Source organism: Tachypleus tridentatus, chromosome 10, assembly GCF_004210375.1.
Source record: "Tachypleus tridentatus isolate NWPU-2018 chromosome 10, ASM421037v1, whole genome shotgun sequence".
In the NCBI taxonomy this organism is placed as follows: Eukaryota; Metazoa; Arthropoda; class Merostomata; order Xiphosura; family Limulidae; genus Tachypleus; species Tachypleus tridentatus.
The window spans coordinates 83,233,234-83,246,491 of NC_134834.1; the positions used below are offsets into that span (position 1 = coordinate 83,233,234).

The 13,258-nt window shown below is 31.2% G+C and overlaps 1 protein-coding gene across 1 annotated transcript in view; it reads right to left on the reverse strand.

The window, feature by feature from the left end:
- Positions 1-8,050: 8,050 nt before the first annotated feature.
- The window catches only part of LOC143229736 (kinesin light chain-like), a 39,250-nt gene continuing 34,042 nt past the window's right edge, over positions 8,051-13,258 (reverse strand). The window contains exons 12-14 of the mRNA XM_076462483.1: positions 12,390-12,544; positions 9,741-9,786; positions 8,051-8,900 (exon numbers count right to left, since the gene is read on the reverse strand). Of these exons, the coding sequence (XP_076318598.1) occupies positions 8,841-8,900; positions 9,741-9,786; positions 12,390-12,544 (261 nt within the window). The 3' untranslated portion in view covers positions 8,051-8,840. The remainder of the gene's footprint in view (positions 8,901-9,740; positions 9,787-12,389; positions 12,545-13,258) is intronic.

Genomic DNA, 13,258 nt, shown 5'->3' on the forward strand with positions numbered 1-13,258 from the left:
ACCTTATGTATCGTTAAATTTGTGTGCTTGAGATCGAATCGTCGTGACTATTCTAAACCTTACGATAAAACCTGTAATTCGTAATGAAATGACAGATTGTACATTGTTTAAAACAATATATTAAGTTGTGCACCGAATAAACAATATTATATTCAAATTTTTGTTTGAATTTCGCGCAAAGTTGTGAAGCCTAACTGCGCCAGCTGTCCCTAATTTGGAAGTAGATAGAAAAAAGCAATATGGTCAACAACACCCATAGGTAACTCTTTTACCAATGAACACTAGGATTGACCGTTAAGCTATAACGTCCCCATGGCTGAAAGTGCGTGGGTGTTCGTTGACGGGGATTTGAACTTCCGACCCGCAGATTGCGATTCGATCATCCCTAACCATTAGGGTAATATTAGATTATGTTTTGTACAGAAATCAATATAATAACTATTAATTGTACTTTATAAGAACAGTCATGTTCTTCTACTGTCTATCGTATTATATTACAACGTACAATTTTAAAACAATAATATATGCCAGCAAAGGTACCAGTCAATAACTGGGACTAAAAAAGTAGTACTATCGAAATGGGGACATGGGCCACCACTTCCACTTTTTTGAGCGGTACACACAAACCGTTCATTTAGATAATAAAGTACAAGTGCCACGTATAACATGAAGTGTCACTTTTGTTTCACGTATTTTGCTTTCCTTTTCCTGCTCATTTTGAGTGTCATTCACAATATTAATATTGTAGTGATTACCAAAGTTCAACTTTTCTTTGGGTTGCTCATCCATATAAACTCCATCCTTTGTCCATTTGAGTAACCATATCAAATTTTATCCATCAACATAGGGCAAAGTAGTGGTAAAACATGCAAAAACGTCCCTAACACTAAAAAAATCATATGGATCCAATGAACCTCCATGATACATTTGATGAAGAAACATCCACATGGAGCAAAGTGTTGGTAAAAAAAAACGTCCAAAAAATAAAAAACTAGAAATTTTATATTCTGCTGCATGGACCTACATACCAATCTTGGTGAAGTTCCATCCACACCCTGCGAAATTATTACATGGACAAACACTATTACATTTATATAGATACTCTTGCAATTGTCCATCCGAATGGCCCAGCAAGTTAAGGCGGTGCGACTCATAATCTGAAGGTCGGAGGTTCGCATCCTCGTCGCACTAAACATGCTCACCTTTTCAGCCGTGGGGGCGTTATAATATGACAGTCAATCCCACTATTCGTTGGTAAAAGAGTAGCCCAAGAGTTGGCGGTGGGTGGTGATGACTAGCTGCCTTCCCTCTGGTCTTACGCTGCTAAATTAGGGACGGCTAGCGCAGATAGCCCTCGAGTAGCTTTGGGCGAAATTAGAAAACAAACAAACCATCCGGAACTTTTTTGTTCAAACGTTACAAATCTCAAGTCGTTAGAAAGATCTTTGTTCGAGAAGTACAGATTGCATACTTGCTTTATCAAGTATTTTACTCAATCAATCTTTTCAATGCAATTGGTATGGTACACGATGTCTTTGTCATGACATGCAACTGGTTTTCGATTTCAATTTTAATTTCTTTGCCAGCAAAGGTTTCATAAAAACAACACTTAACCCACTTACAATATCCTTTAAAAATGATATTTTAAGTAAATATAATTTCTATCGGTTTTTTCGACTTATTTAGGTCTAAAACATATGCTTATCATTTTGTTAACCAACATTCAGACGTTTCTGTATATTAGCTAAGTTTGCCTTCATTACAACTTTGCAGTAATTAGCTTCGGTTCGTTTTACAGACTGTTATAAACCAATTTGAGCTATTTGTTTCTTTATTACAGTTTAACACTTCGTTTTTGCGAGTTTTTGTTTCAACTCGTAAAATCGTGTCAAACACTGAACGCTATTATAGATATCATTACTTTGTTTACTTTTAGTTTTATTAAATAAAGCTACATTTGTTTCTCTGACTGTTTGTATTATTTTCCAAATAGACCAGGATTTATTGATCTAACACATAATGCAGGCAAGAAAGCGTAGCTTAAATTAATCACACGAAAATGATAGAATAACAAAAATTAACGCGAAGAGCATGAAAAATACCATTAATGTTTTGTGGGTCGCAACTAATATATTATAATAATACTCAGTTTTTGTGTCCTTCCATTCAACTGATAGAAACAAAAGGTGGATGAAAGTATAGTTCAGTAGACATTTTGTACAAAACATAAAAATTATAAGTTTTTTTTTAATGTCTAACATCTGGTCGTTGAATAACTATAAGTTTATTTATTGATAGTATTAAGAATTGTAAAATAAAAAACGTACAGAAGTCAGTGTTAACTTGTCTCTTTTAGGCCTACGATAAGTGAACGTAAATGATTTCGGTATCTGTGATTATAATTCTTTTGTACTGTTTGAAACAAGCAGAGACTAAAGTGCTCTTGCAACAGATATTAATTTGGTCGCAGGTGTTTTGCGGGTCTTTTTTAGTAAAACTTATTATGCACGATTTTCTCAAACATTTTTTCAAAATAATATTCATTGATCCACAGGTACAAATAATTTATTGCTACTATAACATATAATAATTACAGAAGTATCAAGTGAACGTTTATGACAACTGTCGTTATTAAAACGACGACACACAGCATTGGCTGCAAATATTTCAATTAGATTTACTCACACCCTAACGATATACTTGGCATTTGAAGAAAACAATAAAAAAAATACGGAGTGAACTACAAGTTTATTAAGACTTGGCAACAGTTACATCTATCATCACTAGGTGACAAAATCCAATTACAATAAAAAAAAACAAAAACGAAGTGAACTACATGTTTATTAACACTTGCCAACAGTTACATCAATCATCACTAGGTGACAAAATCCAATTATGTAAGTGAATTTACCATCTAGAAACTACACACGTATAACAGTGGCAAAGTTATGCTCATTCAAAATATTCCATAGCTAAATAATTCAAAACAAATACTTTCAGCCATTTAACACTTATCATAATCACACCCATAGGAAAGCATATTAGCCTCTACTGTAAAGTAAACTTTGCATAACGTCGAAATTGATTTAGGCAATGAAATATTTTGAAAACATCAACAAATTAGAGTAAGAATAGAAGAAAATATCTCACAAACTTACTTTACTAATAACTATTTTAAGCCATTAAATAATTATTGGTTGCCTAATACTTGTTCATAAAATCGAACATGAGTTCTTTCATCAGGTGATAGTATTTTATATACAGCGCTACCTACAATGAATATTTGCTATTGTTTCTGTATTTTAATTGTTTAAGCGCATTTTAGCATCTGGAAAGTTATTTATAGATTTTTTTGTGTTTCTAAAAGGAGAAAATATTTATAGTTTCAAAACAGTCATTACATTTTAATGTTTGTATCTTTAACCAATTAATACACTCTCGAGCAATGAAAACGAAATATACACGACTAGCGAGTGACTAGGGCACATCATAGATTAAGCTGAATGTTGATCATTGTAAAATTTACTAGACTGAACGACTATTTTACAATACAATTATACTAAAACCGTGCTAGTTAAAATGCAAAGCAAGTGTAAAAATCCTATATAAAGTTACAATAACTACGTGTTCTTCTTGTGACAAACATCATATCTGACAAATGTTTTGCTTTGACGTTCATATACAGTGGTAATCCGAGATCTGATAAGGAGCTCTTAAACATAAGAAACGTTTCAAAACATGCAGCTATACCCTTATTTAACTAGTCCAATGAGCAAGTTTGTCAGTGTAGTCTAACTAAATGTAGCATGCGGTAGGTCTGAAGGCTTATATCGCTAAAATTCTGGTTTCGATACCCGCTGTGGGCACGGTAGAGATAATCCATTTTTGGCATCTTTGTGCTTAACTACAAGTGCAAAAAACAAGGAACCAACAAATGTTTTCTTATGAACATGTATTTAAATAATTAGAACGACATCCAGAAATATACAGATATACATTTCATTTCCGCACTTACAACGTTTTCTTTGCAAGTTTCCGGTGATAAAATTGAGTAACATTTAGACTCGTGCTCAAGAATAGTTTCTATAAATGCCACCAGATTAGGTGGAATCATCCTAGGCTATGCAACAGATCATTGTGTATTTAAAGTGGTGTTTTTAACAAATATTTTCAACAGGGGTTAAAACTGCTCTTTTGAATAGGGCTTTAAATTATCCTTCAAGTAAGCCTTGAATCATCAAAGGATAGTAGCCATATCAAGCTATTATAACTTTTAATGACTAGGTCGAAACGAAGGAAACATTAATCCTTCAATGTCTCTTGTCTCAATAGAAGACGGATCAAAATATATCAACAAAATCTTATAACAATACCATTTTGTTAAAAGTATTAGTTCAATTTATTTGGCGGCGGCGATTATCATTCTTTTGAATAATTAGCCAGGTGAGAAAAAAAACACACTAAAACATCAATAACGTGCTTTTATATCCTTGTAACTTAGCGTTTGAACTATAACAGTTTAACGCCATTGTTCATTTCCAAAAGCCAGCACTTGTAATTTGTTCAATTTTCTTATTAATGCAGTGTTACAAATACTTGTGATCATACTATAAGACGAGACTTGATTAAGTTCAGTACGTACGATGAACTTTAATTGTCGGAATTAGGGATCGAAGACAAGATTTGTTGACAATTTGGAAACGTAAAACCCATTACTAACTAACTACTTTGCGTTGCCGTCTTAATGCAAAATTGGGATTTATGTAGTTAAAATTTATTTCCAACGGCCTAATAGAAGAAACATTTCTTTCAATGATGTGGTTAAATGATAATCTATGGCAGCGTTTCTCTAGATACGCCCTTTTTGAAGACTTTTCTATTTCAAATTAACCATTTATTATTCATATAAACAACGAGGACTTACCAAACTTCTGGACATTTAACTAAATCGTTTTTTAAGATTATAAATTATTCTATTTTTGACATCCGTGTATCTTCGAATCATTAATTAATTCTAAATATTTTACACTATTTAAAGTATTCCTATGGTCCCCCCGCATTTATCATATTGTGCTAATTATTCCTAAACTTCTAACAAAAGATGATTTTAAAAGAAAATCTTGACAACAACCTTTAGGCAACTTTCTTTAACATTTAGATGATTATGCTACTTACCTTCATTAAGGGCAATGAGAACGATACTTACCATTCAATTTCTACCCAGTAATGCAAGCCACGTCATGTATTAAAGCGTGCTGAACAATGTTATATTCACCTATATTTCTTTATAAACGTTATTGTACATTTTACAGCAATAATTCTATCAAAATCACAATAAATACCCATCTCTGTCAACAAACAACCAAGCAATCTGACATACTAATCTCATCAAAATAAAAAGAGCATTAACAGTCTCCATGAAAAATGCTTGTATCAAGTACCATTAATTAAACGTCAACAAAACATTTATTCAATATAGAGGTAGTATATTAACTTACAATCAATGCATTAAACAAAGATTAAAATTAAATCTAATAATGAATATAGCTAGTTAAATATACTTTGCTTACTTTTAATCATTAGAATACACTATTTCATCGGTTGAACATCGTCTTGTTATCAATATTTTCGGCCATGAACCTAATATCTCACAATATTTCAGTTAGTCCTAAATCCATATACTAACTTAATACTGCAAAACGATCTCTATAAAAAGATTAAACTAATAAGAGTATATCTTGCAGAACACATAAATAGACGAAAGTAATATTACAAGCAGTATTTGATTTCTTTTAGTTAAGCCTTAGCCACATTAGAAACAAATATCCTTTTTATAATGTTAAAATTCAACAACTTCACAAACAAGGTATTTTCAGAATCCTTTACATTGAGTGTAATACAAGTTCTTCTCCACGTGAATTTATTAAATTAGTTTTGCATATGCCTAGGATGATTAGTAAAGATACTATAATGAATGAGTCGAGATTCTTGACTTGTGCATGTAATTAAATAATTCATACAAGGTTTTGTGTGAGTTGAATACTAATATGATGCCAAACAGTGTAGCGTATATTCTAGTTGATGCAGACATCCCTTGTTTATATATGAGAATATCCCTTTCTGTTTCAATGTTTACTCTATCCCAAAGTAGACCCTTTAACAATACTTCTAATAAGGTTTCTAAAAGACTATTACTTAGTCTTGACTGCTTGCTAAAAAAAATATTTTCTGCTGTTTTACAATATGTTTTGCAGCAAATGAATGTTTACTCAGAATAAAAACATTTTTGACAGAGGTATGTCTTATAGGCCTCTAAAGTGTTAATTTAGCTTGCCATCATAACTATGAGTCATTATGTTTTCTAAAATGGCTAATAGCAAAGTAGTCCTTCTCATTTTCACACTTGATGTTGGATATTTTTTACTATTTAAGAGACCAAGAAATTAACAGATATCTACAAGAAAAGTTTCAATAAATACATAATCCAAGCACATTACCTACAAATAATGTTTTTTGGCTCCAGAGGCCGCTTATGATCATTGTGTCAACTTAGATCCAGATGAACCATTACTGATTCTTGACCACATTTACCTGGTAGCATTTATCTCCTTTCCAGGCAGTTGTCCCTAATTTAGGAGCGATAGAGCAGAAAGAAGGCAGCAAGCCAACACCATTCACTGGCAAATCTTAGCCTACTCTTTTGCAATTAGGTTTGAGTGACTGATCAAAACATAATTTTCAAATTCTTTCATACAAAATTTTGATACAAGTAATATCACTGAAGTCATGATTTTTTGTTGTTTTTAATTTCATGCAAAACTACACATTGGCTATCAGTGCTAGCCGTCCCTCATTTAGCAGTATAAGAATAGAGGAAAGGCAGCTAGTCATCACCACCTACCACCAATTCTTGGGCTGTTCTTTTACCAATGTCACATTTGATCATCACACTATAACACCCCCATGGCTAAAAGGATGAGTACATTTTGATGTGATGGGAATTCGAACCCACAACCCTCGGATTATAAGCCAGTGCCCTAACCCCATGACCATGCTGGGTGTAAATGCCTGACACTTCCAAACATCTGTCATTAAGCAACTGTTCTTCTGAAAGTGCCATGTTCTACATTTTTGTGTTTATATTCTGAAATTGTGAACTTATGACACTAGTTGCTTCATCCAATGAAAAGGAGTAAATGATGCCTGAACTTCTGTAGCTTTGCTCATATGAGAGTTTCACTAATCAATGGTGATATCATATTAGCAAACTTTTATATAATTTTTAATCTGATCCAAAACCGTTACCTAAAGGGTTGACGTCAAATTTGAGTAACTCTAAAGAAATATACAATATGTGGTTAAATTTTAATAAATACATTTGTACGAAAATATTTACTATTTAACGGTAAAAAAAGTTAACTTTCAAAGAATATTTAATTACTGTTATGCTGTATAACAATAAATGACAATTTAAAAATTATTATAATGAAATAAAATAAAGTTTTTAGTAAATCATCAAATAATTTCATGAAAGAAAAAATGTCATTCTATAATACAAGTGTTTTACAAAAATATAAACACCCTGTGAAATTGAACATCTTTCACACAGATTTCTATGTCATAAATTACATACACACAAATTCACACATACAATCATGTTTTCAATAACAAGAATGAAACAACATAAGAAATGGGACATCATATAAATATCCATCAGTTGATAATGTCTGTATCATGACCAGTTTTCACATTAGCCTTAAACAAACAGTGAAAGAGACAATAACAACATGGAGTAAAACCCAGCTCTAAATGAAGAATTCTTCTGGAATACAAGTGGGTGTATTAGTAAAAAGGAAGAAATACACAATACTAATCAAGAAATACACAATACTAATCAAGAAATACACAATACTAATCAAGAAATACACAATACTAATCAAGAAATACACAATACTAATCAAGAAATACACAATACTAATCAAGAAATACACAATACTAATCAAGAAATACACAATACTAATCATGTTTCCAACAGACCCGATAGTACTTCTTTTTCTTTTTTATTTGACCTGTTTAGTTTTCATGGTATTAAAGTAAAAACAAGTGTTATTTCAATACAAATAGTATAACAGTTAGATTAGGAAGTCAATTTAAAGGTTAATTGATGTCTTAGAGAAGTACATACACTTAACTTTTTTTTTTTTATAAAAGTCAAAGCCAGTAATCTGACATGAAAGAACCTCTAAACCCAACAGCTTACATTACGTATTAAATAAAAGGTTTATAAAACAAGACCTAGTGAAAACAAATACAGACTATACAGTTGTACTTTACCACAATACAAATACTTAACAATTCAACAATCATTGGTATCTTTTACAATTAAGGTCTGTGGAAGATTAAAAAACAAAAGTGTTGTTTCTGAAATAATATATTCACTAATTATGAAAATACTTGTTTTTCTTGGTGATATTTTCAAGTTTTTTAATATTTTTATTAGTACATAAAAGTCTTGTAAACAACCTTCTTAAAAACAAATTACTTAAAACCATAAGTACACTACTGTAAGTAATTCAAGAGTATTATCACTTCAAAATGTGACATTTAGAAGTTACATAAAAAAACTGTATTTACATAATCAAGCAATCAACAATAATCACTTCATTATAACGTATATATTTTAGGACACAAACAGTGAGAACTATGTACAGTTCTGGATTTTGACAGCTGAGCAGTGTTAAGCAGTCGTGACCAAAAAATTACCAGGACACTTAAGCAGAAACTGTAGTGCTTCTAATAGGCTAGGAGAAACACAGAAGATACATCTATGCATGCTCATTTCACTGAAGCTGGTGAGTGCTTGATGTTCGAGACATCGGCTGAGAATAATTACTGTCCACCTATGTGATAAAAATTTCAAATGAAAAAGAAAACATCTTTAGTAATTTCTCAGTATATATGTTACATGTTACAAAACACAGAAAAAGAGGAAGACACAACCAATACTGACTGATGTAAACACCACTTACACTTGCATATTTATAACAAGAGTTTGATTCTGAAATTATAGCAGATATTTTCTTTAAGAAAATAACCACATCAACCACAACTCTGCCAGTTTAATCTATGCTACAAACAAAATATGCTTTTTTATATAATTCATATTTTGGATTAAAAACAACTCCAGATCTGAGAATCTTACCAAAGTTTACAACAATCATTACAAGTACTTTATAGTCTCATTCTCCATGAGATTTTACAGTTAGTTATAAACCTATACAAATACAAAGAATATATGAAATACAAAACAATTATTCTCTTCAAAACTCCTTTTACAAATACTATAATTCAAATATTTACTTTTGAACTTCATACTCTTATGAAATATTTACACTTACATCATTACTTTATAGAATCTAGTTGTGTCACAATTCATTTGAATATCTAAATGAGGGATCTTACACTAACATCAGTTTCAACAGCAAACTTATAAACACTAGCTGGAGAATGAGTCTAGCAGTTCTAAGCAAATGAAGTGTCCTATGGATTCAGTGATGTGTTAATAGAAAGGAAGTTAACATGTTGAAAGATTTAGTTTTTAATTATCATGCTATTAAATAAATAAGATTTAGATAATGAAAGCCATACTATGCTTAATAACAAACACATTAGTTTTTTTACTGACTAATAACAAGTTGGGAAGTTATTATCTCAAAATATAGTATGTGTTCTATACTCACCGGTTCTGCAGCACTTAAGATGGACATAGAACTAGTTCGTTTAATGCTGAAAGGAGAACCAAACAAAATCAATGAAGTACAACACAAACACAATAATGAGTAAATTCTTATATAAAACACAGCAGCTAAAGCTTAACAGGGTGTGCAGAAAAACTCAGTTTTGTTCTACATATATCTCCCATTTCTCTACACTAATTTCAAAAATAATTTGGCAAGATATCCTGATAATGTTAAATAACAGATATATACCATGAAAAATAAGCAGAACAAACATTTTTAAATTGTGTTTTGCAAAATAGCCTGACTAATCTTTGTTTCATAAACAGAAATATACGGATAGCATGTATTAGGGACAAACAAACTATAACTATTACATTTGCAATTGGTTAAATAATAATTCACAAACAACTTTTTTGTATTAGGCAAAATTATAACAATCTAAGCTGTGAAAATGAAACTGTTCAATAACATAATCTTGACATGTCACACTTTCTTTTACATTAAAATCATGATGATCATTGTGGTGCAGAGACAGCCTGGAAACTTATGAAAATCTATTGACCAGCATTTTCTCATGATCTCAACCCACTAAACATATCCAGGATCAGCATCATGAGTAGTAGCTTGTCATGTACTGTTGTGATGTGCTTCTATAGGAGGAGTGGTATGTTAGATATTGTTGTGGAATGGTTCTATAGAAAGAGTATTGTGCCATGTATTGTGGAATAGTTCCATAGGAACAGTAGTGTATTAGGTACTGTACTATAATGATTTTACAGGAAGTAGAGTGTATTAGATACTGATGTGAAGTAGTTCTATAACAGTAGTATTGTGTCAGGTACTATTGTAGAGTGGATCCATAGGATTAGTAGTATGTCAGGCACTGTTGTGGGATGGTTTCATAGGAGGTAGTTGTGTGTCAGATATTGTTATTGAATTGTTTCATAAATGTAGTAGTGTGTAAGGTACTGTTGTGGAGTGGTTTCATAGGATTAGCAATATGTCAGGTAGTGTCATGGAGAAGTTCCATATGAGGTTTAGTGTTTCAGGTACTGTTGTGAAATGGTTACCTAGGATTATTAGTGTGTCAGATACTGTTGTGAAATGGTTACCTAGGATTATTAGTGTGTCAGATACTGTTGTGAAATGGTTACCTAGGTTTATTAGTGTGTAAGATCCTATTGAGGAGTGGTTCCATAGGAATAATTGTGTGTTAGGTACTACTGTGGAATGGTTCCATGAGAGTAACAGTATGTTAGGTAGTATTGTGGAATAGTTCTATAGGAGTAAGGGTGACCCTGGTAATGTCTAGTGATTCCATATTCACAGCTTGGTTATCACATGAAAAAATTAAGTTTCTTTTCATTAACAGTTTTTGATTTATAATATATTGATTCCTCATTTATTCTGTTCTGTAAATTTCAGAATTGCATACCCTGCCTACAAATAATATGAAAAACAATGTAATCTGTCATGCTTAAGAACCATGAGAAAGTGTACAAGAATTACAAATATTGTTATCTGTTAACTTGTATCCTTACTTATTATCAAAATTTTGTATTTTACCAGGAACATTATCTCTCTGTATCTGCCACAGATATTTCACTAAATACCCACTAAAAAAATTGGTGAAACTTTATCAAGTACAATATCACTTCAATCACAGCAATATAAATTACAGTTGGGTAGCTGTGCTTAGATGGAAAAACACCTACATGTTATTAACAAAGTTAGTAAAACAAAGTATGACAAATCAATCAGTATGATAAAAAAAACCCACTGAAAAACCATCTTCAACACATTCAAAATTAAAAGAATGATAACGTCTGTATTATATTCTACTAATAACAGTTTAAGAATTTACAAACTTAGCTCACTGAGCACTTTTAATATCAGTAACAGTTGAGGATGTTCATAAACGGAAAAATATTTTAAAACAGCAACAAGGAATGAAAAGGGTGAAGATTTTGTACTTTGTACAAATATTCAAACAGCATAAAAGCTATGGAACTTCAGATTTACAGTCCAATACACTCACCAAGAATGTTTTAGACCTAACATTCAAATGAAAATAAATTATTGATTTCTTCCCTGGAACATTGCAATTGTCTTTATCATATACACAGATGAAACACTTGTTTTTTTACTGTTCAACAGTATTTTATACTGGATATGTCTCAATCACAATTGACTAAATTTGTAAATTTGTTTTGTGATGTTTTTTCTATAGCAAATTTTTGAAAAAATTTGGAAAGAGTATCAATAACTAAATTTCAATGACATTTTTTGATGCTATTTCAAAATTGGCCTTTTCCTTATTGCCTACTAAGAGAAGTATAGCAAAATACAACAAAGTATTAAAAAATCAAGACATGGAATTAAACAAAAATCTAGTAAATTAAAAAAACAAAATTGCTAAATAAGTTATGCATAATCCATCTTGTATTCAGTTTTATTATCTGTTGTTTTTTTTACATTCATTTGGAAATCCTTTAAACAAATGCTGTATATATTTTTTAATACTGAATAAAGATGAACATATGAGATGTAGCATGAAAATCCTTAACAGATTTTAAAATTTAGCTGAATTTAATATCACAACATAGAACAAGAAATATATAGAATCCTCACCACATATTTAACGCTCACCTGACCATTGCATCCTCTGTGCTACCATCACATTCCCTCTCAGGGTCAACACGACCTGTCAGTTTCTTTACAATCTTGGCACTATTACGTCGAATGGAAGCCCGCAACTTCTCTAAGGAACTGCTACGTTTCAGTTTATCATTACTGCTACATGTCTAAGGGGCAACAAAAAAGTAGTGAAGTAGAAAGTACTGCCTGCTTTTACTGTTGCCACCATCATGACTTATGTATAGAGAATATTTTGTTTCTTTTCTTCCAAAACTTCACACAGGACTTAAAGGCCTTACTTTTCATGTTCATTAGCTATTAAAGTTATAATAAGGTAGCAGTAGCACATTCCAACGTTTTATAAACACACGTATATGTACCTAAACATGTTAATGATATTACATACATAAATATCAAAAATAAATATTTTTATCAACTGAGTTTACTTCAAATCAACCAGACAAAAGTACAACATTATATAAATAACCAAAATCAAATCAGTGGTATGTGCTGAACAAAGATAAAAACAAAACTGGTGAAAATAAGTATACAATTCATATATTTCATTCAAATACTTCTGAGCACTAACAGTGACACAAATAAATCAGTACTCAAAAAAATACAAAATCATGACTTATTAATCAAACAGCAAAGAATAAAAAAGGATACCAAAACAATTGCACAACACTTATAAAATCTAAAAACATTATGCAAACAGATTTTGAAAATGTTTCCACTCTAAAAATTAACCAGAAGCATTCGTGTTAAGTAAAAGTTACCTTAAGTTTTAGTTTTCATATGGATTTACTTGTTATATAATGTTCTTCACATTTCTTTCAACTAAGGTAAACTATGTGAATTAAACTGATTAAATATGAAGA